Source organism: Vidua macroura, chromosome 11 (assembly GCF_024509145.1).
Source record: "Vidua macroura isolate BioBank_ID:100142 chromosome 11, ASM2450914v1, whole genome shotgun sequence".
Taxonomy (NCBI): domain Eukaryota; kingdom Metazoa; phylum Chordata; class Aves; order Passeriformes; family Viduidae; genus Vidua; species Vidua macroura.
Genome location: NC_071581.1, coordinates 20,911,158 through 20,938,065, shown reverse-complemented (window position 1 = coordinate 20,938,065; position 26,908 = coordinate 20,911,158). Strand labels below are relative to the sequence as shown.

At 50.0% G+C, this 26,908-nt stretch overlaps 1 protein-coding gene across 3 annotated transcripts; it reads left to right on the top strand.

The window, feature by feature from the left end:
• The first annotated feature begins 210 nt into the window (after positions 1-210).
• On the top strand, positions 211-26,417 carry FBXO31 (F-box protein 31). Of its 3 annotated transcripts, XM_053987495.1 has the most exons (10): positions 211-589; positions 7,705-7,776; positions 9,547-9,633; positions 14,177-14,253; positions 15,643-15,810; positions 16,476-16,550; positions 18,407-18,516; positions 19,176-19,329; positions 19,896-20,257; positions 21,517-26,417. In XM_053987495.1, exons 1-10 carry the CDS (start codon positions 211-213, stop codon positions 21,737-21,739), a joined length of 1,707 nt encoding a protein of 568 aa, XP_053843470.1. In that variant the 3' UTR covers positions 21,740-26,417. The 3 variants fall into 3 exon arrangements, with proteins under 3 accessions (XP_053843470.1, XP_053843471.1, XP_053843472.1); XM_053987496.1 differs by lacking the exon at positions 9,547-9,633; XM_053987497.1 differs by lacking the exons at positions 211-589; positions 7,705-7,776; positions 9,547-9,633; positions 14,177-14,253 and adding an exon at positions 14,941-15,189.
• Positions 26,418-26,908: the final 491 nt, after the last annotated feature.

Genomic DNA, 26,908 nt, shown 5'->3' with positions numbered 1-26,908 from the left:
CGCTGGTGGTGTCGGTGAGGGACCCGGCGCCCGGTACCGGCGGGGGCGTGGCGCGGCCAGGTGACGAGGCGCTGATTGGAGGAGCCGCGCGGTAGGCGCGGCCCAGCGGAGGGATGGGCGGCGCTGATTGGCGGGGCTTTGCGGTGGGCGGGGCCCGCGGCGGGCACGGCGGCGCGCCCCGGGGCCGCGGTCAGAGCGGCGGCGGCGGCCATGGCCGTGTGTGCCCGGCTGTGCGGCGTGGGGCCGGCCCGCGGCTGCCGCCGGCGCGGCGCGGCCAGGGAGCAGCGCCGCGGCGCCGCCGACAGCGAGCCCGACACCGATACGGACCCCGAGGAAGCGGGAGGCGGCGGCGTCACGGAGGACGATGAAGCCGCGGAGCGCATTGAAGGCGGGCGGCCGCTGCCGCCTTCTATCGAGGCCTGCCCGGCCGGGCGGGCTCCGCTGTCTTTGTTGGAGCTGCCCCCGGAGCTCCTGGTGCAGATCTTCGGCTCCCTGCCCGGTACCGACCTGCCCAGCCTGGCCCGAGTCTGCACCACCTTCCGCCGCATCCTCCGCACCGACACGATCTGGCGGCGGCGCTGCCGCGAAGGTACCGCCCGCCCGAGCGGTGCGCGGCCCGGGGCTGCGGGGGGGAGGCACGCAGGGTGCAAGAGGCGATGGGCGGGGGGTCCTGGAGGGCTGGGGCAGGACAGGCGTTTCACTGCAGGGCAGAAATCAGATTTGGGCTGCGGGGCCGTGGCTCGCGGGGCTCCACGCGTGCCGGGGGGAGAAGGGGGCGCACCTCGGCTCCCTTGGTGGTGGCGCTTGACTTGCGGCAAAGGGCGTCGAGCTGGGCTTGTCCCCCGGAGGATTGGGATGGGAGGTGATGCCTCCGTGCTGCGTGTCCTTGGGGAATCCCGAGGGCGGGGAGTGCTCAGCCCCTGCACCGGGGAGGAGAAGGGGGGACCTTGGGATTGCTGGGGACACGGGGGGTGCACCGGGAGCTGGGTCCGGAGGAGGCCGGGCCTGGGGAAGGGCATCCTTTGGGGAAGCGCAGAGCCGGTGTGGAGCGGTTCCAGGTTCGGCTGTGGCTTTTCCAGGAATCCTCTGGAGCAAGGATGCTGTGCTGCAGCATCCTAATGTGAAGGCCTGGGAGGCGTTTTTTTCCTCTGTGAGGCCGCGGTTCTCCCTCCTTACTCCTCATCCTCTTCCTCCCACCGCTGTGGCTCTCTGTCCTCTGTTTATTTCGGTCCTGTCCCACCTCCCAAGGCTGTGCTCATCCTCCCTCCAGACGCTGCCATCCTGCCAGGGGCTCCTGCTGCCAGCACATGAAGTCATGTGTATTTTCCTGTTTGCTTTCTGTTTTTAATACCAGTGGGGGCATGGGGATGGGAGATTTGGGAATGTCGGTGGCTGCCTGCAGTGGGATCTGGTGGAATGCCTGAAACCTTGCAGGGAATGAATTTGTGCCTTATCAGCACTGTCCAAGAACCTTTGGACAGCACAAAGGCTGCACCTGGAAAATGTAAACCAAAGCATTATTTCATAATTCAGCATTGTCTCGATAATATAACACTGCTTTTAAGAAACAGGCTAATGAAATGGTGTTAATACTTCTCTCCTGTGATTTGGAGATTTGTGTGTTTGATGAATGGTTTGCAAAACTTCACTGATTAATTATTTTAATAGGTTATGATCCTGGCAAAATATGTATATAGAAATCTATGTCACTTTTAACTCTAGGCTAGGTTGGCTTGTAAAAAAAACCTACTGAATTAGGTCTGATGAGGATTTACATTTATTTATCAAATTCATGTCTGCTCCTTGGATTTTCTTTCCAATGGATAAAGCACTGTCCAAAAAGCTCAGCTGAAATTTAAGGAAATGAAGGAAGCAGTGGAATTTGTATGGCTAAAACTAACCTGGGCAGGAAGGGAAGGTATCAAGAGAGCACTTTTGTCTATGCCCTTAGCTAACTGCCAGGTGAGAGGTGTATAAACCAAATTTTGTTTCTCTTTGCATGTAATTTCTCCAGTTTCCCAACATATCCATTCCAAGCAGTGTCAGAGAGTGCTTTGGTGGCTGCTGCTGTGGCTGAGGAGGATCCTGTACCAAAGGCAGGTGCCCAAGCTGTGCTGAACAGATAAGGGGCAGTTCCTGGCCAAAATCTTCCTGCCATGGTGAAACTGATTCTGAATCTTTTATCCAGCTCTGGTTTTCCAAGCAGTTCCCCAGTTGGACTTCTCAGGCTGTTTGTGGTGCTTTGCATTCTCTGCTGAGGTAGGACTGTAACTTCGAGTTGTTGTACACAGGAGTATAAAACTGGGCATTATTTTATAGGTAAACATCAGGTGTTGGTAAATAAATATATATTTAAAACCTAAAATATTCCGTGCTGTGTTTCTGCACAGCCATACACTGGTGGCTGTGTGATAGTCAAACATAAAATGTAAACATAAAATGCCATCGTTTTTTGTAATCTTTTCCAAAGCCAGTTCCCATCTGAGCTCAGTGTGTGTGTTTGTGTCTGCCTGAGCCTTGTTGTGAGGCTGCATGTCCTAAAAACAGAACAGGAGCACGTGTGCCTTGCTGCTTTATTCGCTCTGGAGCCTCCTGGTGATCATGGAATCACAGAATATCCTGAGTTGGAAGGGCTCCACAAGGATCAGCCAAACCCAGCACGATGTTCCAGGAGTAGCTGGGAAACTTCATCTCACTGTCAGCTGCATGTGCAAAACCACTTCTGTTTTTAGGAGTGCAGAGCAGTGCAGAGGCAGGAAAGAATCCTGAAATAATCAGAAGAGAGAGAAGCTTCTCTGGGAGAAGCTGTTGTTGCAGGGCTTTGTTTTGGCTGGTTTTTTTCCCTCCCTCTTGGGCAGGAGCAGCCTGGCTGTGCCCCAAGCTGGATGGAGCCCTCGGTCCATGCACTGTTGATGTCTTGCTCTGCCCTGCTCTGGGCCAGCCCAGCTGTAGATTAGTCTGAAAACATGCTGTGATTATTCCAAGTGTCCAGAGGATTTGTCTGCTTGAGAGTGGAGTGGCTTTTGCTGCTGGTGGGGAGCTGGGGTGAAGCAGGGGGGGTTGTGTAACGCTGACACGACTGGCAGAGCTGTTGTCCTTTTATCATTGCAACTGTTTGGGGTAAACAATGTCTCTGGATTGCTTCCTTGGCAAGGGGAGGTTGCAGCCACTTCCATGTTTTCTATAAATAGGAGATTGCTGGTCTCTGCAGCAGGAGCAGAATTGAAGCTCGTGTCACCCTGGCTGGTGGCCTGACCTACCTTGATTAACACCTTGTAGTCCATTCTTAATCTTTCATTACTTTCATCTTTAACCAGAACAGGGCAAGTGCAGCAGAACAACTGGGAACAGACCAGCAATGCAGAATAACCAGTTCTAGAGCTTGGAAGAAAAAGCTTTTGTTTGTGACAACAACCTCCAGCAGCTTTTGGGCATGCTGGAAAATGTCAGCCAAGGTGCTGAAGTTTGTGACCTGTGGAAAGAGGAGGGAGAGAAGGGTGGGAAATGTGGTTTGTACACTCAGTAAGGAGACTTTTGGTTGGGGTTCAGCTCTGAAAAGTCTCCAAGGCATCCGTGCAGGAGTTTGATGCACAAATGCTGCCACAACAGGAGCCATTTCTTGCAGTGCTGTGCCCTGGTGAAGGTGGCTTTCATAAGTCACAAGGCTCCAACCTCCCTTTGTGTGAGGTGACAACATTGTGTAGGGTGTTAGTTCGTGGCTTTTCTTCATCTCTGCTGACCTTTCCAGGCTTTTAAGCTCCAGCTTGGCAGTGGTTGGCTGTTCCTCACTGCTCAGGCAGGTGCTCAGCACTCTCAGCCACCCTTCAGAGAGTCTCAGACCTGTCTGCAAGCTGCACATCTGAAGGTGCCCACCTTTCTGCTTTAGGGTTTCCACAAATGGGTGCATTTATTGCAGATCAAATCTCCTGTTCCTCGATGGTAGCCCCAGGCCTTCCCCTGGCACAAGGGTTTGGGAGAGGACTGGGTGTGTTTCAGTCTGATTGCTCAACCTTTGGAAACAAGAAGCCAGTTCCAAATTTGTCCACCTGGCACTTCAGAGCTGCTTACCTGAGAATCTCCCATTTTTGTGGTGTCTGGAATAATCCAGTGAGTTTCTATCCTCTCTGTTCTGTGTCCAGCCTTGTGAACATGCATTTATCCAGGGATAATTGGAAGATTTGATTAGCCAGGACACGGTGGAAGTTCACTAATGGTGAAGGGGATCAAGCTGTGCCAGACATCCTCATTTCCTCAAAATTGTGGATGTGCACACCCAGCTTCCAGCAGCTCCCTGGCATTGCCATGCTGGGAAGGGCAGCAGAAAAGCAGGAATTTGGGCTTTGATGTGAGCACAGGGGTTATTCCCAGCCCGGGATGGAAGAGCCTTGCTTGTTTTTAAACTCCTGGGTAGTCCATGCAGGGTGAAGGTGACACAGCTTCTCTTGGGGAGGAGCAGGGAATGTGAGGCTTGGGAGTGCTGGGAGCAGGGCAGGGATAAATGCCACTTGCAGAAGTGTTAGTGCAGCTCATACCAAATGGAGACTGCTTTCCCAAGTCCTTCAAATCCCGTGCATGTGACCATGGAAACAGCAGCATGTCCCTGTGCTTGGGAAATCAGCACTCCTTACAAACCAGCAGCCTTTCCAGCTGGTCAGTGGGAACCTGAAAACCAATTTCCATCCTTGCTTTGCAAGCAGGATTAAGTAGCCATTTTCCAAGGGTGTGAATTTCGGTGACTATTCAAATAAAAATACTTTACTCTGAGATACATTTCCTTAAAATAGATTTAATTGCAGTGAAGTGGAATTTTCCAGGAAGCTCAAGCCCTTCAGATCTTTCTTGGAAAGGGATTTCTGTTCTCTCTAAAGAAAACCTTACCAGTTTTATTTTTCTCTCATTATCTTGAAGCTCTGCTTGCTGTTAATTTATGTCCCTCTTGCCTTCTGAGTTAAAAGGAGATGGGTCAAAAGCCTTTCTTGCTTATGATATTTGGAGGTTTGTTTTTTTTTAGGCACTGTGAGCCAGAAGATTGATTTTTCCCATAAAATGGCCATGCTGGTATGAGCATAATAATGCACTTATGGAGCTCAGCCATCACTGTGGCATTCTCTGTAGCTGTTTGCTGACCAAAACAGGATAAGAATTAGTTCTAAAATGAGTCTTAAAGCACATTAGGATGAGTTTATTTTTTTTCTTGATAATACTCTCTTGGATATTTAAAGACAAATAATGTGTAGCAATATAGAAATCCTAAATTTTTGTATTATTTAGAGGAGCTTATTTGAATCTTTCCAGGTAAGATTGGAATTACAACCACTTCAATAACAGTTAGGCTTTCCTAAAATTTCACTGCAGGTTATCAGGGGCCCTTGCATGAAGCTTTGCCATCAAATCCCTTCCCACCCTGTTACTTGGAGGTATCTGCTGGTGGTGGATCTCCCATGGCACTCACTCGAGGGATTCATGGATTAGGGAGAAGGCTTTGGGAAGCTGTGGGAAGAGGGAATGTCACTCTTGGTGCTGTTGGAGGTTCCACTTGGGAAGGATCCTCCACGTGTCTCCTCCCTTTGCTTGCAGTACAAATCCCTTCCCTCCTGCAGCGGCCAGGGCTCATCTCACCTGTCCTGGTGATGCCTTGTGCAGGCTGAGCTGGAGCAGAGGCTGGGCAGAGCTACAGAATAAAGCAGGGATTTATTCAAAGGATCTCCTCCAGAGATCCACCTTGGGCAGCAGCAGAGCCCAGCCAGGGCTGCACCCAAGATGAACCAAAATGGTCCCAAAATGCACGAGCGCTCCCGGGGGCTCTCACTGGGATCAGCTCTGCTCCATTTGCACCTTGCAGTTCATTGTCCCATTCCAGCTTTAGCCCAGGCACTCCCATCCTGCTTGTTTTTCTCTCTCCAGCCCACGCTGTTTGTGCTCCTGGGCCTGAGGTTTGGATCATTTGTCCTTGGTGCCCAGCTGGAGCAGGAATTGTTTTGTCTCCCTGCTCTGTGCAGAGAGCTCAGCATCCCCTCATATGAAATTCAGAACTGCACTCTAAAGCAGCACAGATTCTGAAAAATAGAAAAGCTAAACCCGAGGCATCACTGGGGCCAGATGAGTTTTGTTTAGGTGCACAGGAGCTGCCTGTTCCCAAGCCATGCTGCTCCTGCCCTTTTCCAAGGACTTTCCAGTCAGCTGAGGACATTCTACACTGTTCCTGCATCCCTTGGATGTATTTGCATCCCTTGGCTGTATTTACCCATCTCTCTCACGTGCAGAGCAGTGCTGGGAAGCCTGGAGGGCTCTGGCAGGCTGGCTGGGCACTGCCAGGCTCCCGTGGAGCTGTGCTTCCACGGTTCTGCAGCACTCAGCTGGCAGAGCCCCAGCACTGAATGGTTTGTTTGTGCTGGGCTGTTCTTCCTGCGAGCTCAGCTCTGCTAATTGTGCTTCCCCAGCCCACCTTGGGGCTGAGAACTCTCTGAGCTTCCTCTGGCTTTGCCTACAGAAGCCAGCAGGAATTCTGCCACTGCCCGTGGCATTTTTTGATGGAGGGCAGTGTGTTTGTTGTGCCCTGTGCCCCCCTCATCTTGCTGCCTAGCCAGAGTGTGCAGGATGTGTATTCCCTGGAGACAGGCTGCCAGTAAACCTCTCTCATCGTGTGCTTGTATTTATAGACAGGAGGAGGCTGAATTAATTCAGGGAACCTCCTGCTTTCCTCTCATCTGAAACCTGAGCTCTCTCCTGCAGCAGGTTTCCAGCATTAGGTGGTGCTTCACAGCCACAGTTGTTGATTCAAGGATGCTCAGCTGAGGATACATTTTGTATTTAATGACTTGATGAGGGGCTGCAGAGATACAGTTTTGTGTCAAATATCTGGCAGGTGTTTGTGCTGCTGAGGAAAGCTGCTGTTTCATCTGTGCTGTTGATGTCTTTGATGTCAAGGAGGGCACTTTTCTGTCAGGGTCACTGCAGCAGGGTGGCATTGTCACTGCTGATTTTTTGGGATCTCCCTTCTCTCATTTCCTCCCTCTGCTCTTCTGAGAATTCCTGGCATCAAGACATTAGTACTTGATTTTATTTTTTTAAGTTTCTTAGAAGTTCAGCGTTGACTTCCTGAAAATGAAAGGAGAGAATCTCATTTTCTGCTTCAAAGCTGCTCCGAGATCTCCAACTCCCTTTGTTTTCAGGGGGTTCTGGAAGCAATCAAAGGCATCTGACTGTACAGCAGCCCTGTCTCAATCTGATCTGCTTTCAGTGTAACCATATTTGTACATGCTGGGTCCTGTTTTATGTCTCTGTTTCATTCTTTTTCGAGCCTGTGACCTTTCCTTTAGGATCCTGCTAAGCAGTTTTCCCTGTCGGGTACCTCAGTGAGAGTAGATAATCGCTGCACACAGCAGTGATTTGCTGGGAACAGGCACACAGTCCCAGCTGGAATGGGGATGTCTCCCACATTTCACACTCCTCCTGGCCGAGATGTGAGCAGCTGGGACTTTGCTGGCTGTGTTTGTGCCTTATGGTGTGTTTGTTGCAGGCATTGCTTGTGAAACGTCTTGGAATCTGCAACGGAGTCGCATCCGGTTTTTAAAGCAAAAAAAAATCAGATTCTTGGTCTGCCTTGGCAGCTTCAAGAAAGTACAAATCAGATCTCAGTAGCTGATGTCAAGACTCCAAACCTTTTTGTGCCAGAGTTGATCCTTTTTTCCTGTGTTGTTGCAGAATATGGAGTGTGTGAAAACCTGAGGAAGCTGGAGATCACAGGAGTGTCCTGTCAAGATGTTTACGCCAAACGTAAGTGATGAAGCCAATCCAAATTTGCTTAATACCAATTTTGAGAGCACAGAAATGTTGAATATTTATTAAACTTTGATGGCAGAAGTTGTTCACACTGACTTGCAAGGGTTTCATTGGGAAGTTGACATGTTTGGAGTTTTATTTAATACCAAGAGTCAGGATTTCTCTGCCTCCCAGCCCTTTGGTGGGAAAAGAGGATGGAATCTAATTTTTTTAATGAGGTGTATTGAGGGGTTTTCATCCTGTTTTGCTATTTTCAGATCTTGCTAAGGAATTAACAGGTTTTTTTTTTCTAACCTTTGATCTCAGTGAAAGGAAATGGCTGTAGGAGAGTGGGAAAGGGATGAGCATTCCCTGAAGGAAGAGAGCCTGGCAGGAGTTGTCTGTGTGTTTTGGGAATGTCTGTGGGTGTGGGACCCTTTAGAACCTTGAAGTAGCAATGACCTCAAGCATTCATCTTAAAGCTGGGAAGAAGAACAGGTAGAAGGGCTTTAATCCCAAATTTAACAGACTTGCTGAGCACCCACAGGAAAATTATTTCATCACTTAATATCTCTCTTTCCCTATTGCACACCACTCTAGGGATGGACCTGCCTCATTTTCCTAGCTGGGAGGGCTGAGTGATGCTGAGCCAGCACACAGATGTCCCCACAGGAGTCCCATTAACCCTCGAGGCCTCCCTTAATTCCCATTTCATCCCATATCTTTGTGTGGTGGCAGCCACACAGCACATACCAGGTCAGATCTCAGCTCTTCACTGCCATTTTTAAGTGGCACAACACCTCTTCATGGCCTGTAGTCCTTTTCACTGCATAACTTCTGTGGTTCAGAGATACTAAAGTGATATTTAGTGGTTTTTATGCACAAGTTGTGGGTAAAAATGGCTTTACTGGCTCAGGACAGTGGTGACTCTCCAGCCCAGTATCTCCCAGCCATGGCTGTGGGCAGGGAGGCTGAGGAGAGGGCAAGCCTGTGGGATATTTTCCTAAACATTCCCACTGTTACCAGCTTTCCAGAGAGTAATCAGGTTATTTATTTAATAACCTGCAATAAATCTCTCTCATACCTAAGTTTCCATGAGTAGTTGCCAAATCCATGGCATCCATTAGCAAAGGGTCACACGTGATGTGTGAGAAGCACCCCTGAGATGGCCTTTCCTGCCCTTCTGTGCAAGGTCTGTGTTTGTACCCAGCCAGCAATCCCAAGCAGGGATGGTTACTCCAACGTGGGAATGCTTGGCAGCTATTCCTGGCTTTCAGGATGCCCCACCTCAGCTCCTCTGCTCAGATTCTGCCCTTTGCCCTGTGCCAGGAGCAGTTTCCATTTTCTCTACTGGCCCATAAACCTCTTTAATTGCAGAGGAGTTAATTTGGGATTACTGCATGGACTTTTCCTTTCCCTGAGTGAGAAATGGTGTGGGAAAATGGGAACTGAGCTCAAGTGCCTGAAAGCAGAACTAATCCAAGGCCTGGGCTGCCACCCATGGAGTGACTTGTTCTTCTCGAGGCAGCAGTGCAGAGTTTGAGGAAGGACTTTGATTCCACTTGGAGTTCACTGGATGCCATTTGTAAATAATGTCTGTGGGAATCTGGAACAAGCTTTGTGTGAGAAATCCTGCTCACATGAGGCTGAGGGTGACGGAAACAACTGGAAGCAAACTCAGGAGAGAGCAGGACTTCCCTGCGTGGTTGGTGCAGATGCACAGAAGTGTTTGCTGGTCCCAGTGGAGCAGAGTTTGCTGGCACTCACCCTGCTCTGTCTGTTCAGGTATAAACCCACGGGTGAAGTCGGGGCGTTTTATGAAAATCCTGCCCGACTACGAGCACATGGAGTACAGAGATGTTTACACCTGCCGTACGTACCCCGCTGCTGCTGCTGCTGCTTCCTGCACCCAGCACGCCCGGGCTGCTGCATGGAGTGTGCCCTGCCTTGGAGCAAAGCACTGGGGCTGACCCTGGGACAGCAGGGAGGTGCCACCAGTGGTGGCTTCTCGGAGTCTGCGGTGTCGGGATGACCCCCAGAGTGTAAAACTCCTCGTTTCCCAGCCCGTGCAGCCAGAGAAGGAGTCTGAAATGTAATTCTCATCATTCTCATTATGTAGAGAAGGAGTCTGAAATGTAATTCTCATCATTCTCACTATGTAGAGAAGGAGTCTGAAATGTAATTCTCATCATTCTCACTATGTAGAGAAGGAGTCTGAAATGTAATTCTCATAATTCTCATTATGTAGGATCGGCTTCTCAAGGTTGTTTATTTTCCCTTATCTAGAACATTCTCTCTCTGACCTGCTGAGCTCTGTCCAGCAGGTTGGCCATGGCATTCTGTGTGCTGCCTCGGGCAGCATTTACATTTTATATCAAAAATTACGTGTATTATATTTACAATATTGTGCCAATACCCATCATCTATGTTAGACACTGTGTCTGTACCTCAAACCAATAGAAAAGTGTCACCAGCACAGCAAGACATGGAGGGCAAGAAGAAGGAGAAGAAGGCTAGGACACACCCAAATCCCTCCATCTTGACACTCTGAATCCTAGCCTAAAAAACCCCAAAATTCTACTTTTCCATCCTGTGTTAACTCAACTATCACACCACTCAAACCCTTGTGGCTTGTAATTCTTCATACAGACTTGGCAGCTTTTTCCACGGGCTAAAATGGAAGCCACAGGTGTTTTTGACTTTGTGCCAAGGTCTCCAAGCCCCCTGGCAGGGTCTGGAGCCAGCCAGGGCAGCCAGAGGGATGTCCTGGGCTCTGACAGTGGCTGGTGTGTGTCAGGGGAGCTGGGACCCTGCGGGGTGGCAGCGTGAGCAGGGCGGGCACTGGGTTTTTTTGAGGTGCTTCTTTGAGGATCTCTTTGCACAGAGCAGGAGCATTCACTCTGCTCATTGGGAATTGCTCCTTTCTCTGAGGAAATAATTCAGATGCCTTGGTGAGGCCTCCTGAAGGCAGCCCTGGACTGGCAGAGAGCTTTGTTGTGATTCAAGCGAGCCACAGTGACATCCACAGCCCTTCCCAGTGAAAAATGCTGTGTTGCATTTGAAAAGTGCTGAAAAATGAGTGTTCCCATAGTAATTCCCTCCCTGCACACTGAATCCTTTTAAGCACCATCTCTTTCTCTAGGAAACGTTCTGCTAATGTTTTAAACATTGTGCTTTGCCTTCTTCGCTGTGGATAACCTTTTTTTCCCCTCCTCGGGTTGTGTTGAGGGAGGAATAGTTAAACCCTTGGAGTTTAGTGTTCAGCAGGAACTGAGGGGGAAGGGCTGATTAGTTTACATCAATTAAGGAAGCCAGGACTATTTGGTGTTTGTTTGGAGGGGGTGTTGAGCTGTCTCTGTTGCTCCTTAGGGTCTGCAGGGTTTGGCAGACTCCAGTTCCTAACTCACTGCTGCCTGGGAATGGAGTTTTTCCCACACATTAATGAGTGAGTGGATGCTGCAGAATTCCCTGTGCTGAGGGAAGAGCTGAGCAGGGGCCATGCAGGGGAGGTGGTGAGTCAGGACAGCCCAGCAGTAGGGCTACAGCAGGATTTGGGACAAAGTTTTGGGTTTAATGTGAGTCAGGACAGCCCAGCAGCAGGGCTACAGCAGGAATTGGGACAAAGTTTTGGGTTTAATGTGAGTCAGGACAGCCCAGCAGCAGGGCTACAGCAGGATTTGGGACCAAGTTTTGGGTTTAATGTGAGTCAGGACAGCCCAGCAGCAGGGCTACAGCAGGATTTGGGACCAAGTTTTGGGTTTAATGTGAGTCAGGACAGCCCAGCAGCAGGGCTACAGCAGGATTTGGGACAAAGTTTTGGGTTTGGCAACCTGTCAGCACCAGCTGTGTTCTGGGACTGGAGGGAAGGAGAAGCAAATCCAAGCTGCAAGATGGATTCTTGTGGAGACTGGATGTTTGCTACAAACTTAAATGGCATTTAGTGCTGTTCCCTCAGTTGTTATTTCTTTAGCTGCAGCCCCAAATTTCTGATGTGCCCCTTTTCTCTTGGGAAAAAGCTTGGATGGTTGGACTGGGTGATGTTAGAGGTCTTTTCTGTGGTTCTGAGCCCATGTGGTTTTAGATGCAATGGCCCATTTCCCCTTTTTCCCATGCTGTGCTGTCAGGATTTTCCATGGAACTCTTCCCTAATTCCTGTTCATGCAGGGTCAGCCAGGTGAGCTCAGATCACTTTCCCCAGGGGTGTAAACTCACCTGGATTACTCTGAGCTCTTCCCATGGGCAGGTCAGGTATCACCAGCCAGGGCACTGCTTACATTGCTCCAGCTGATTTTGCTTCTAGAGACCTTCCTGCATCCCAGGAATCCGGGGGAATTGCAGTGGATTGGATCTTTCCTGGTCAGGACATACCCCAGGCAGCCTTTTGTCAGTGGCAGCTTGGCATTCCCTGCTTTTCCAAGCCCATTCCCAGCTGGATTCAGGCTCCCTTCCCAGCTGAAGGGTGTGCAGAGCTGCTTATGGAACGTGGGGAATATCCAGGCTGGGTGAAGGCTGTCCTGGAGCATCCAGTGGATGTGGTTTTGCTCCATTTGGCAGGATGTGGACTCAGAAGTTTGGATAGGCAAGAGGCTTCTCCAGGATGGAGCACAGGCAGTGGAAAAGCTTGAAGAAAGACCTGAGTGCTGTTCTCTTTCGAGGAGCAGAAAGGGAAACAGCTGCCAGATCCATCCTGTCTCCTACCAGGAAGAGCCAGAGCTGGAATTCATCAGGTTTTCCCTGCAATTGATATTAGCTGCTGTTTAGCTGGAGCTCAGAGACAGCCCAGGCTTGAAAACTGAGCTGTGTTTTGAGACTTGTTTGGGCCTTTGGCCAAGCACCAGCATTTCCCCCAGTAAGTTCTGGAAGTGAATAGTTTTTTTTTTTTTTTTTTTGGCCTCCTGTATCCAGAACTCAGCTCTGTTTCCTGAAATTGCTCCTGACAGGAGCTGGGCTAGGAGGGACATCCTCATCCCCCTGGGATAGCTTAGTTTTCTGTCCTAAAAAATAATAATACCTGAAAAAAGGCTGGGTTTTATCAGCTCTGTGGCAGACAGGCAGATTGTGGTGGACAGAGCAGCTCATCCCATTAATTAATGTGTAATTACTGAGCTGGGAATGGGGTTTGCCTGCTTGCCTTAGTGTTGTTTGCGCTGCACTTGGTTCCCTGGGTGAAATCAGGCCAGTCTAAAGTTTACTGCCCAGGAAAAAAAGGCTCCTCCAGCTCAGCAGCTCTGGACATCCCTCCCTGCCATCCTAAACTCCTCTGGAAGTTCTTGCTTTTGGTGGAATAAAACCACTCCTGTAGTGGTTCTTGCTGTCTGAAATAAATAATGCAACAAAGCTGCTGGAACTGCTGCACTGAGACACAATTCTTCTTTTAAATTGATGCAAACCCAATCTTATTATTCAAGCCAGTCGTGGAGGTTAAAATGAGTTACTGTGCCCTTCTGAGGTGGCCATGGACATGTGAAATATCACTGAAATATCTTCTTGCCATCTTCTTGGAAACAACGAGGTTTCCATGCTGCTGTTCCTGCCCAAAATGCCAGGCTGTGCCTTCTTGTGAAGGTTACTGGTGTTGTGAGGAAACCAGATGGACAAAAGGGAATTAGATGGACAAGAGGAATGGCTGTGTAAGGACTGGAGGCAGGTCCCATCTCTCAGCTTTCCTCACAACAGGAGGTTTAACATCATTCTGTAAAAGCCCTTTTTTCCTGCTTGCTGAAAATATTCCTCTATTTAGGTGGGATTGGAGGGACAGCTGGCTCTGAGATGAGAAACAGGGAAGCCTGAGCTGCTGGAGTGGATTTTGAGTAGGTTTTGGAAGCAGCTTTTGGGCACTGCTGAGGTGTAGCTGCTTCTGTAGCATTTTTAAGGCCGTGACTGATGTGGCCACACCACCAGATTCCCAAGCTGGAGTGGTCCATGTGCTTTGCCCGTGCTCCCAGTGGCTGTTTCTAAGGATGCTTAACTCTGGAGCCAAGTTTGTCTACACAAGGCAGTGAAATGCTTTCAAATCCTACAATTTTCCTGTTCCTTCCTACCTTCCTGCCCTTCCCTATTTTCTGTTGCTTTGCAGTGTGAAGCATCGAGTGCATTTTTGGTAACTGGAGGCAGCAGATGCTTTTATTTGTTTTTTTAGCTCTGGTTATATCGTGTGGTCCGCATTAATGGGACTGTGTTGCAAAAGTTTTTTGGGAATTCCTGCTGAGGTAGGTGGTTCTGCCCTTCCACAGGGCCAGGAATAAAGAACATAAATGTGCGTGAGCATGGGGGAGGGCTCAGCTTGCACACAATCACTCTTCCTGAGAAAATGCAGTTGTGGGTGCTGTGTGTGCAGCCTGGCAGCAGGGTTTTCATTCCCAAAATCCCAGTTCCTTGGCTGGATGTGCTCACTGAGTGTCTCCCTGTTCCCCAGTGCTGCACCGCTACCGGCACATCCTGGGATTGTGGCAGCCGGACATCGGGCCCTACGGGGGACTGCTGAACGTGGTGGTGAGTGAGAGCCTCAGCCCGGGCCTTTTGGGGGCTGAGAGCTGGTTTTTCACACTTTCCACACATGGCAGCCATTCCCAGACCACTAAAAAGTCTGAGCAGTCAGCCCTCAAGTGAGTGATTTGGACGCAGAGGGTGCTCCGTGGTTCTTTCTTGGTTTCTCTTAGGTTAGCATCAGGAGGAATTCTTTCACAGGAGAGGTTGTTAAACACAGGAGGGGGCTGCTCATGGTGGGATTCCCATCCCTGGAAGGGATGTGGCTGTGGGTGGGGATTGCTCAGCTTGGACTTGATGGTCCTGGAGCTCTTTTCCAACCTGAATGGTCCTGGGATTCTCATCATCACCACCTTTCTCCAGACAGTTTTTATATTCAGCTCCACACCAAACAGCCCCAGGAGCAGGTAGAAAACATGATCAATGTTTGAGAGAAGGGCTTGATTTAGAGTTTGACACTGATATTCCAGTGGCTGGCACAGGAGTCTGTTCATTTACTTCATTTTCTTTGCCTGCAGCTGAACCTTTTGCAAAGGGCTTTGCAGTTGTGTGGTTGGCAAACCTTTACCCCAGCCCTAAGAGTCGTGCATCAGGTGTAGAGTGACACTGGTGCAAGATCTGTGGAGCCTGGCAGTTAACTGCTCTGGGAGAGCACTTAATGAGCAACATTTGACTCTGAACTGTGAGGGCTGAGCCAGGAGTTTGCCTGGAGCCCTTGTCCTCTGCACCAAGGTTCAACAGCTGCCAGCTCGAAGCGGAACAAATCACGAGGCCTTTGGGTTTTTTGTTGCCTGAACTGGTGTGAGAGGGCATCCAGCTGCATCAGTACTTCCCCTGTGACCTTATAAAGACTTTGTGGCACTGCCCTTCCTTGGTCTCAGGTGTCTCTGTTGGGAGAATATCCTGCCTCTGGAATTGCTGGCCCTGAGGGAAGGGATTCTGGTAGGTGTGCAGGAAGGGGGCTGCCCCTTGTGCCTCTCAGCAGAGGAAAGTGTTGCTTCCTGTGTTCTCTGAGTAGTAAAGCCAAATAATTCCTCATCCAAAAAGCAGGGATAGTCATGGGAAGCAGAATTCTGGAATATCTGCCAGCAGGAGCTCTCAAACCAATTAGAGTCTGACTTGCTGTGTGGTCTTTCCCTCTGGATCCTGCACTCCAGGCAAGTCATTTGCAGCAATAAAGGCCTGAGCTTTTTCCAGTGGTGCAGGAAGCCTTGTAAAGAAGCCCTCTTCACCCTGGGAGTGCATATGGTCTGGGTTAATGGCTGGAAAGCTGTTTGGGAATGCAGCAAACTGTTCTGCAGCTCCTGGGCCACGAGAGGTCTCAGAGTTTGCTGCGGACTCCTAAGGAGTCCTGCAGAGCTGATCCCGTGGGCTCTGTGTCCTGTCCCTCTGCAGGTGGATGGTTTGTTCATCATTGGCTGGATGTACCTGCCCCCTCACGACCCTCACGTGGATGATCCCATGAGATTCAAGCCCCTCTTCAGGATCCACCTGATGGAGAGGAAATGTGCCACGGTGGAGTGCATGTATGGCCACAAGGGACCTCATAACGGCCACATCCAGGTGAGCTCTGCCTCCCTCAGCATCGTGGCTGCCCTTTGGCCCTGGAAATGGATTCGTCAGAAAGCTGGGAGAGTTTTATTTCAGAGATACGGCTTTCAGCACCCTGCTGTGTGTGTGGGCACCAGCTTTACACTCATTTTGTGTCTGACAAGTTGTGTGGGCTGTTCCCTGCTGTGAATTTGTTCCCTGGCAATGGCACAGCCAGGCTGTTGTGCTGCTTTCTGTTGGGCTGGGAGCACCAGGATGTGCACAGGCTGGGGACAGGATGTGTAAGCTGGCCTTGGGCAGCTGCTGAGGGTGCCCAGGCAGACACAGACCTGTTCTGCAGCTCTCTCCACAGTGAGGCCTTGAGAAGGTGATGCAGCATCCATTGGATGCTTTGAAAAGCTTCCTGACAGGTTGTTTTTCTTTAAAGGAGGACTCTGAAATAGGGAAGCAGCTTAAAACTATTATTTTCCATTCGAGTGCATTGAGGTTTTTTGCTTTTATTTCTCTGTTCCGTAGCTGTTGCACTCGGTAGCAGTGAATGATTTCTCTGTTGCAGTAAATCCAGTAATGTTTGTTTTGTAAAGCATTTTAGTGTGAGCAGTCTTTGCTACCATCATCCCAAGCATCTCTAAACTGGTGTGTGTAACCTGTTCAATTCTCCTCCCTGGTAAGCACAGATTGTAAAGAAGGACGAGTTCTCCACGAAGTGCAACCAGACAGATCACCACCGGATGTCAGGGGGCAGGCAGGAGGTGAGTGCTCTGCCAGGGCTCCCACTGCTGGAGAGTAACAGGCTAAAATCTACTTTTGGTGAATATTAACCATTTAGTTATTATCCAGTTATCAATTCTTACTTCAAACTCGGTAATTGTTTTTGCATCATGGTTGGTATGGAGTGATACTGGCACCTGGAGATCACACCAGTAAATTCTTGAAAATTGTCCTGTATGTCAGTAGATCATATATCTGTCTTACAGAGAAGCACTGCTAGTTTCTAATAAAAAGTTGTCCTATAGAAAGGTGTACTATATCACACTGGGTTTACCCACCTTACTGCAGAGACAGTCTCTTTTCTGCTGTCAAAATGCTTTTGCTGTATGTAAATATTTAATGTTATTACCATCATTCACTCAGTGCTCATATTGTCTGATCAAGCATCTGTTAGTGTCTGCTAGATACACTTGAGGATAACACTTTTTCATGTCTGCTGCTCAGTCACATGCAGGCCCCACTTCTCAAAGATTCTTCTAAGTCCCATAAATTTATTAAACACAACACAAAGGCCTGTACTGTTTGCAGGGTTTTATTTGTGCAAACCTAAGCACCAAATGCACCCAAAATGCTACAGCAGGGCTGAACCTGGGAGGTGCCCTTCTGATTTCTGTGTGATTGGGCATGGATCAACCCCCAGGCTGTTTCAGGCAGTTTTGTGTGTCAAGGTGCTCTTTGAGCCCCCAGCACCTTCCTCCTGTTTTGGTAGCAGAGCTGTCCAGGGAGGGTCAGCAGCACATCCTGGACATCAGCAGCACTCCAGGCACTGATCTCAGTGGCATTGCTGTCTGTAGAATTAAGATCTTTCAAACACAGTGAGCACCAGCTGCACTTGGATACCTGCTGGTCAGGGAGGCACCTTCCCACTGCTTGCCTTGCTCGAGGGATTAAAAGCTTCATTTGGTTGTTTCTCCTGTGTCTGTCAGCAAGGCAGATTCCTGACTGAAATACCTGCATTTAAATGCAGGTTTAAATGGCAGGATGAATACCTGTGCCAGGTACTGCTGTTTGCTTCCAGCTGGCTCCACGTGACAAATCTGATATTTCAGCTGCTTTCTGAGGAATGCTGTAAAATGTCTGTCTGCTAATGGGAAACAGCTGGGTGAAAGGCTTAGTTAAGTGTTTTCTGGTGCTGGAGCAGATGAGAAATGCTTTAATACTTTCAAAGCACCACGTTAAGTGTGCGTGGCATTATGGAAATTGGAGGATCTGGCTTGGGAAGATAAAGGAGGCAGGTTTGGAATATCACTTGGCAGGCTGCTATCTCAGTGTAAGCTGTTATCACACCAACTCATGGCAGGGTATTAACTTGTCAGAGCTGCAGTTGGGGTACTTCAGGAGATGCTTTCAAAGCACCCTTTGGATTTAGATGCATCAGTATTAAATCAGCAGGATTTAACCTCCTAAACCCTCAGCGCTTTTCAAAAGCTTTTTTCTTTTATGTTGAGCGTTTCAGGACAGGGCACAGGAGTCAGCTTGTGGGCACACAAATGAGTTACTGTGAGAGAAAGAGCAGATGAGCTACTTTGCAGTGACAGGCCATGCTCATGCCTTTATTCTGAGGAGGTTTATGCTTCTACCTGGGATTTATTTGAAGGGGAGCCTGTTTGTTGTGTGATCACTGGCAGTTACCATAATCACTACTTGTTCAGCATTATTTCCAAGCCAACACGTGCTTGTTCCCAAATCCAGCCACGTTTCCCTGTCCTTGGCAGAGGATGTGCCCTGTCTGTGGCTCTGCCAGTGAAATGTGCTGTCACAGAGTCACACAGTGAAGCCATCCTGGGGCACATCACTGACGTGACCTCATCCTCCCCCTTTTCTCCTCGTGCTGCAGGAATTCCGGACGTGGCTGAGGGAGGAGTGGGGCCGGACTCTGGAGGACATTTTCCACGAACACATGCAGGAGCTCATCCTGATGAAGTTCATCTACACCAGCCAATATGAGTAAGGGCTGCTGCGCCTTCACAAGCACACTCTGGAGCATTTCTCCCCGAGGTGGGGTTTTCCATGGGCTTTCACAGCCAGAGGAATGTTGTGTCTCTGCAGTGCTTCCCAGCTGTACAGGGAGATGAGGTGGAATGACAGCAGTAGGAATAGGATTCCAAGTTCTACACAATAACTATGCACAGTAAGGTGCTTTTGAGCCATTTAACTCTGTTTAATTTGAAGACAGAGCAAATGCCTGTGATCCCAAGGAGTGTCTGGTTATTATCCATATTAGTCAGTGTGCTTTGTAGTGCAGGAATTAGAGAGTCCCTGAGAAACTGGGGATTTTAACCAGCTCTCCAAGCTTCTATTAGCAGCCACCTCACTGTAGCAGATGTTTAAATATGCTTCACTCTCAGGTTCTCTAGGAATCTCAAGGGCTGAGGAAGTTTCCTTGCTGCAGGAATCTCCTGGTGTGCTCACGAGCATGGTGGGGAGAGCAGCACAGGGAGGGAGGAATTGCTTGCAGAGCTCTAAAGCAAATCCTGAGCTTGCTGCAAACACAGATCCTGCCTGTCTTGACAACATCCCCAAGCTGCTGGAGGAGCAGAATGCAAACAGAATGCTGCTGGGGAGAGGTTTTTTCTTGACTTCTCTGATGTTTTTGTCTTGCACAGCAACTGCCTGACGTACCGGCGCATCTACCTCCCCCCCAGCAGCCCCGAGGACCTCATCCAGCCAGGCCTCTTCAAAGGCACCTACGGGAGCCACGGGCTGGAGATTGTCATGCTGAGCTTTCATGGGAAGAAAGCCAAGGGCACCAAGATCACTGTGAGTGCATTTTCCTTTCTCTCAGGTGCTCGTGAAAGCGTTCTCAGAGCCATGGATGTGCAGGAGAGATTTCTGTCCGGGAGCTGGCAGCTCAAACCCTGTTCCCCGTGGGGATTGGTGGCACTGGGTGAATCTCAGCACACACAGAGTGACCAGGACCTGCTCTCTGCAAAGTTGCTCCTGGCTCCCCCTTCCTTTCCTTTCCCTTCCAGCTGCTTTCTGTGAGCAGCTGGTAGCAGGTCACTGGAGATCCCCAGTGTGTGTGTGAGGAGCAGGTACCAGATGTTGGCAGCTCTTCACTGAAGTCAGGCAGGGGAGCTCCTTTCCTCCCTGCAGGGAGGGATTCTGCAGCTGCAGCTTTGACTTTCTTTCAGCCTTGCAAGTACAGCTTTTGATTTAAAGTTCTGGTTCCGGGAAAGGGAAAGCAGAGATGGCAGAAAAGATCCAAGCAGGGTTTTTTTTATTGCCAGCTTGGTGGTTGTAGAACAGGGTGAACTATTAACAAGCTCAGGTGATGGCTCTGTAGCACTGGTGTCTGCAGCCGTGCTGTTCCCTCCTGTCCCTAGGGAGATCCCAACATCCCAGCTGGACAGCAGACTGTGGAGATAGACCTGGCACATCCTCTGCAGCTGCCTGACATCGAGAACCTGCGCGACTTCAGCGAGCTCTCCCGCATTGTGCTGGAGGTGCAGGAGCAGGTCCGGCGGGAGGAGCAGGAGCGGGAGCAGCGGCAGGAGGAGAAGGAGCATTGCCAGCAGGCTGCCTCCCAGCCCGCCAGCCCCCTGGGAGGAGAAGGTGCTGAGGGGGAAGAGACTGCAGCTGGGGCAGAGGGGACGACCCAGGACAAGGCCCCAGCTTCCCAGCCCTTCGTGCTGCCCATGGGAGTGATATCGAGGAATGAGGATTATCCCCGCACCTGCCGAGTCTGGTAACTGCTGGTTTTATGGCTGATGCATTTTTGAAAGGGAAGGGGGAATCTTTGAGGTGTGTCCTGTATTTGTGTGCCCTTTACCTGCCTGTGGATCTCCCAGCCCCTTGGGCTCAGATTTCACAGAATCCCAGAATGGTTTGGGTTGAAAGGGACCTAAATTCCCATCTTGTTCCACCCCTGCCATGGGCAGGGACACCTTCCACTAGACCAGGTTGCTCCAATCCCTGTCTGACCTGGCCTTGAACATTTCCAGGGATGTGGAATTCACAATCTCTGGTTCCTGCCTCTGCTGTCCAATTTCCCACACTTTGGTTTGTTCCCTCTCTCACCACACTGTCATCTGCCATCCCACTTCCTTGCTAGATTTACTTCAGAAGCTGGCATCTCTCCTGAATTCCACACACCCCCCCTTTTTTTTTTTTTTTTTTTTTAAGCTGTGTTTTATGTCCCAGAGCTACCCAGTTCATATATTTAGAACTGTTCAAGCTGCTTCCCATTCCCCTGTGTGTCATTCATGTACCTTGGCTGTGGGAACACAGTGCTCTCTCCCACCTTTCCCTGGCCTCTGATGCCTTGGGGCAGCTCTGGCAGGTGCTGAGCACCCCAAGCACGAGGTGCAGGCATGCAGAGAGCTGTGCTGAATGGGAGCTGGAGTTGGTGAAGCAGCACACTAAGTGAAGTGTGGAAAAGGAGCCCAAAAGCTGAGGCTTAGACAGGTGACCTTCAGCCAAACATCTGTGCTCATGGAAAAACCTACCCAGAGCTGGTTAATCCCAGAAGGCTCCTGCTGTCACAGCTCAGTTGTGTTTGGATAAAGCCCTGCTCCACCTGCTGCTTGCTCAGAGCTTTGACTGACCTTTATTCCTCCTCAGGTCCTGGTAGATTTTTCTGCTTTTTGGATTTTTCTCTCCCTTGAAGTTTTGCCTCTCTGCTCACGCTCTCAACATGCCTTTGCTGTCCTGGGAGGATTGAGCCTGTGCTGATCCTTGAGTTGCACAAGTTAATCTCAGATGGGTTTGGGGGCTGAACTACTGAAAAACTTTGGTGTGCAGGTCCTAATTAGGATAACCCAAAGCAGGAACCTGCAAAATAGCAACGGGGAGTTCCTTATCTTAATAGAAAAACCACGTGTAAACCTCGCTGTTCTGCCACACCGGGCAGAGTGGCTTCATCAGAGTTTTGTGCTGATTTTTTTAAACTAAATCCTGGGTGATCCTGGCTGCTCTCACACCTGTTTTGTCCTCATCCCCTGGCAGTTTTTACGGGACAGGGCTCATTGCTGGCCACGGCTTCACCAGCCCCGAGAGGACGCCGGGGGTGTTCGTCCTGTTCGACGACGACCGCTTCGGCTTCATCTGGCTGGAGCTCAAATCCTTCAGCCTCTACAGCCGCATCAAGGTCTCCTTCCAGAACGCCCAAGCGCCTTCCCGGGAGGCCTTTGATGAGATGCTCAAGAACATTCAGCCCCTGGCTACTTGATGAGTGTTGGTGGTGAAGGACAGGGCTCGGGGTGGCAAAGGCTGCTGCGCTCCCCAGCCGGGGCTGGGGCAGGGAGTCCTCGCTCTCGGTACCTCTGGATAGAAGCATGCACTTTGAATAAAGCCTTTTTACCCCAGATGTGCACACATCCCACTTCAGACATCCGTGACTGCCCTTTCCTCTGTGCTGCTCCACGCTGCTCCCCAGAAGTCCTTGTTTCCCAGTCTGTGCTTCGGAGAGCTGAAGGGATCCTGCAGAGGAGGGAGCAGACCTTCCTTAGTGCAAGCAAAGAATGTATTGGGACAAAACCAACTTCTGGTCAGAGCTGGACAGAGGAACAGGCAGTGACAAAGCTCATCCTCCTCTCCAGAAACCTTTCTGTGGGTGCAGCAATGCCAGGAGGGGCTGGTGTGATACCTGCATCCTTGCCAATTGCAGTGTGTGGTTTCCTCTGGAGAATTCCCTCAGCCAGGGAAGGATCCCCACTGCAGATGAGTGTGTGCAGCATTGTCCTGGCTTCTGGAGCTTGTTGGATGTGCTGTTCCTGAAGCTCCAGGTCTGGGTGTCTCCCTGAGAGCTGAGATGATTTTTTTTTCTCCTTGCAGGAGCTGGGTGTGGGACTGGAGATGGGTGTAAACTGCAAAAGCTCTGATGTGTTCAGGCTGGTTTGTACCTGAAATGTTTTCTCACATCTTGTAAAATGGGTCTGAAAAGGCACAGGAAGGAGCCAAAAGAAGCCCATCTCTGAGATGAGCCCAGCAGATGGGCAGCAGAGGGTGCCACATGTCACTGGTCCTGTGTGACCCCAGGGCTGCCATTCCTGTTCAGGTTTGCCCTTCAGAGTCCAGAGTGACAAGGGATTGTCCTTGTACTGTGTGGCTTTTTCTGGCTCCTGGGGTGGTGGGTGCTGCTGCCCCACTCACAGAGCCCTTCTGTCCCTTTCTAGTTGCACTTGTTTGATCCCAGGTGGTTTTGTGGCAGATCTGAGCTCCGGTGGGAATTGTGTGCTGCAGGCAAGGGAGCAGATTCCCTTTAGACTGTGCTGTGCACAGAAAATCCTGGCCAGTGCTCCTCTCCAGGCTGGGAGTTGTGCTAGAAACCATCAGCACTAACACAAGCCTTTGTTGCAGCTGCCCTCTGGCTGTGATGACAAACTCCAGGCCCCTTCTCTTCTCCCCAGATCAGTGTCTAACAAAACCCTGCCATTACATCTCTGCAGTTTTAGGTCTGTAAATGTGTCTGTACCTGTGCTGGCAGGTTTCAGGCCCTTTCTGTGGAGAAATTTCAGTCCCTGCCTGGTTCCAGTGCCTGTGAGCAGCTTTTATTCTCACTCTCACAAGGGCTTTTTGCCATTTCTGGCTCTCATGTGTTCCCTCAGCTGTGTGAGAAGCCAGGCTCCAGCAGAGACATGAGCAGCAGCTCATGTCACTCACAGGATTAATTCCTGTCTCTCTGGATAGAGCTCTCCAAACCTCTGGGAATTTCAAGGTGATTTAGGGCACTTTTTGCTTTGTTTCCTGCAGCTTTGTGAGGAGTGGCAAGCCTGCCTCAGTGTTGGGGGTGAGGAGCTCTTACAGGCCTGGTGAATGAGCTGGGAAGAGCAGGGTGGTTGTGAGAGGTTTTCCTGCAGAGGGAAGAGCCAGCTGGGATCACACAGGGCTGGGAGAGAGGGAGAGGCTGCTCTCTGTGCCTTGCTGAGTGGGCAGAGAGGGGACCTGGAGCTGAAATGGGGCGTCCCAGCCTTGTGCTGCAGCTGCTGGGCTCTGTGCAGAGCTCCTGCCTGGTTTGCAGACAGGTTTCCAGCTTGGTGCAGGTTTCTGGGACAGCTGAAGATGTTCAGTGCTGGGTTAATGGTTGGACTCGATCTCAGATCTTCTCCAACCTAAATGATTCTATGATTAGGACTTTATTTGGTATCTCAGTGGCCTGTTTATCTTGGAATTTGCTGTAGGGCTGCTGCAGTTCTGCCTTGTGTTCTAACAGTCCAAAGGGATGGGAGATGTGCCCTTGGGCTGCTGTTCCCATTGCCTGTCCCTAAAACCAGCTCTTCTTCAGCTGGATCTGTAGCTCTGATTGCAGATTCCTCCCCACTTCAATATCCCTCCCCCAAAAAAAAAATCCTGAAGTTTTAAACAACTGACTTATTAATTTTTGCTTTTAGATTTTAAATTACAGTTAAATTTTTTTAAATGGAGATTAAAATCCAGATTGCACTGATTGCCCTGCAAGTACCTGAGGCTTGAGTCACTCTCCCAAGTACTGATCTATCTGTAGCCTCTGTCCTTTGTCAGCTGGGCAAGGTGTCACCTGTTTGTTGTTGGCACAGATTGTGCATCTGCTCTTCTCCAGGCTTTTTATCCCTTCTGGACCTTTCCAGTGGCAGTGCCAAGGGTCTCCTGATGGCCAAACCTGCTTGGCTGGCTGGAGAGAAGGGCTTTGGTGGAGGCTGATGCTCTGTGGGAATTTTCCCAGCTCTGCCTTGCCCCTGTAGTGGCATCTTTTTATTTATAACTCACCTGGCTGGCCTCAAAATGTCAGGATAATTTCCTGATTAAAGGGAAAACTGCTGGAACCCCCTGGCTTCATTCTGTCTGGAGCAAAGGAAATAGCAAATTTTGTATTAATATTCCTCTGATGCCTTTTCTCACCTTCTGCTGCTCCGAGCCTGGCAGGCTTTTGTGGCATTTCAGAAGAAAATTCCCTCTGGTTTGGCTGAGGGTGAGGAAGGCATCCAGTGAAGATGGATTTGGGAATGCTGGGATGTTCCTGTGCCCATTCCTTTGTGCGTGGCTCTGCCAGTGCTTCCAGAGCAAAGCAGGATAACATGGAGTTAAAACTCCCAGCTCTGGAATCTTTGGGAAAGGGGAGACAGATTTAGGAGCGGGCAGTCTGGATTTGATCCCCCTGTGCTGAGGGGGATGCTCCTGCTTTCCCAGTGCTGCCTTTCCTCGTGGGAAGCTGTGCTGACAGGACAGGGCTTTGCTGTGCTTGCTCATGGTTGGTACAGGCTGTTCCACCCCCTGCACAGCTCTGCATTCCCCACTGCTTTCCCAAATCCCAGTTTTGCAGCCCGTTGGGATCTTTGTGAGAGCTGTTGACAGGGATAATGTGTGCTGGGGCCCTGCAGATGGTGATAAATCTCTGCTGCCGACATCTCCCCGTCCTTTTGGCTCTGCAGGAAATCTTGGGGACAGTTGGCTGGATTTCTTCATCCCAGATGGGTGGAAAGTGCTGGCGAGGATGGAAAACAACTTGTCAGGGGTAGGAATACTCTTGGCAGGAGCCTTTTGGATTAAACAAAGCCTTTGCAGGGAGGCTGCAGAGCCCCAGTGGCCACTGCGAGACCTGGAGCTGAATTCTGGCTCGGGGACAACTCGGGGACAAGTGTCTGGTTCAGTGTGCTGGGGATGGGTTCTGCTCCTCCATCCTGCTCCCTGTGTTGTCAAAAAACATGGATTTGGCCAGCTGGAGAAGAAGAACATCAGAGCTCCAGTTTGTTTGCCTTGGGCCTGGTTTGAGAGCTGTTAATGTGCTGTGCTCAGGCGTGGTGGTTGTGGGGGACTCGCTGCCCTCCACGGGGATTTGTCAGGCTGGATTTTACTGAGGAGGAGGAAAAAGGATGGAATTGTTTGTAAATTTGGGTGTCAGCTCCATTGTGGGGTGAGCAGCAGCGCTGCTCCAGCTGCCCTGGAATGGGACAGCAGCAGGGGGAGGGCAGTTCCTGAGGAAATGTGTGCTGGGGAAAAAGGGAATTCTGTGCTCCCAGGAAAAGCCCAAGCCACAGCTGGCTCCGTGTTTACTTTTCAACAAGGATGACTTTTTCTTGGCTATTAATTAATTTAAACCTAGTGGAACTTGATGGGAGTGTTGGGTGTTGTGTGGAAATGGGTTGTTTAGGCTCAACTTGCTAGTTTAGGGAATGATAATGTGTTAACTGTGTCTTGTAGCTGGCTGCTCACGTGGCCACTGATCCTCTGTGCTGTTCAGCTGCCAAAGGCTCCTGCTGCCCTTACCAGTGGGACAGTGAATTATTTGGGATGTGGAGTGGAAGAGAGAGGTACCAAACTGTGAGTGCCACTGACCTTTGGGTGCTTTGTGTGCTGAACTCAAATGTGTGGTTCTGGTTTTTGTTTGGATTGCAGTCCTTGGAACTTTTGAGGCAAAGAGCACTTGGCTCGACTGTGTTCATTAGCTTAATTAAAGCAATCTGCACTTTTGTTTTGTCATTGATTACTCCCCCTTCCCCATTCCCATGTGTATTTTGCACTCACCACTTTAACATGACACTGATGGATTAATCTGGGCATTTCCTGTAGGTTTTGAGTGTGGGTAAGTCTCTTTATTATAAAAAGTATCAAAAATGGAGGTGAAGCATAAATCCCTGCTCTCTACAGAGGGCAGTGGGAGGAAACCATTGGACATCCACCACCACAGATATCCATGTAGAACATGATAAGCTGCATTTTAACCACCTCACCTGTCCAAGGGCTGGGGGTTTGCCTGTTCTTTTCTTGGTGGCTTTGAGAGGAATGGGATGTATAAAATCAACACCTGGCCTACTTCACCCCAGGTTTTGGAAAGCTGAGCGAGCCCTGTGTGTTACTTTTACACCTGATCATTGTTACCCAAGGAGCCTTTTCCAATTTCAAATAATAAAAAGCAAAGTTTTGTGAACTTAGTTCTGTTTGCTTCCTTTTTTCCCCCCTCCCTTGTCCCAAAGGAAAATGTTGTTCCACCCTCCTGACGTGCAGCTGCCTGTCTTCCAACGTGGGATAGGAAAACAATTTTCCCCTTGTTTGGGTACTTGGTGAGCAATTCTGATTTCCTGAAGATGTTAGACACACGTCCCACACCTCATGCTGTGAAATCCCAATTCTTGCCTTATCCCTGTTTTCTGCTCTCTCCTCCTGCATCTCCCCTGGGGTGCCTGGCTCCCTCCCACAGCAGATTTGGGCTGGCAGAATTGGCACCCTGAGCCCTGACAAACCCTCCCTGCCCTCCCAGCCCAGCTTTTGCAGGAAACAAAGCCTGAGGATGTTATATAAAAATATATTATATATTATATTATATAAAAATATAAAAATATCCAGGTAATCCTGGATATTTTTTTTCCCATTCTTCCTTCCACGTGGTCTGAAAGGGATGAGCTGGCACCAAACCAGCACGAGG

What these genes read in the sequence shown, in the direction of transcription:
- FBXO31 (XM_053987495.1), top strand. Translation starts at nt 211, where the DNA reads ATGGCCGTGTGTGCCCGGCTGTGCGGCGTGGGGCCGGCCCGCGGCTGC. An exon ending in CAGAGATGTTTACACCTGCC is followed by an intron (nt 9,634 to 14,176) that starts GTACGTACCCCG and finishes CCTGTTCCCCAG; the next exon opens with TGCTGCACCGCTACCGGCAC. An exon ending in ATCTACACCAGCCAATATGA is followed by an intron (nt 18,517 to 19,175) that starts GTAAGGGCTGCT and finishes TGTCTTGCACAG; the next exon opens with CAACTGCCTGACGTACCGGC.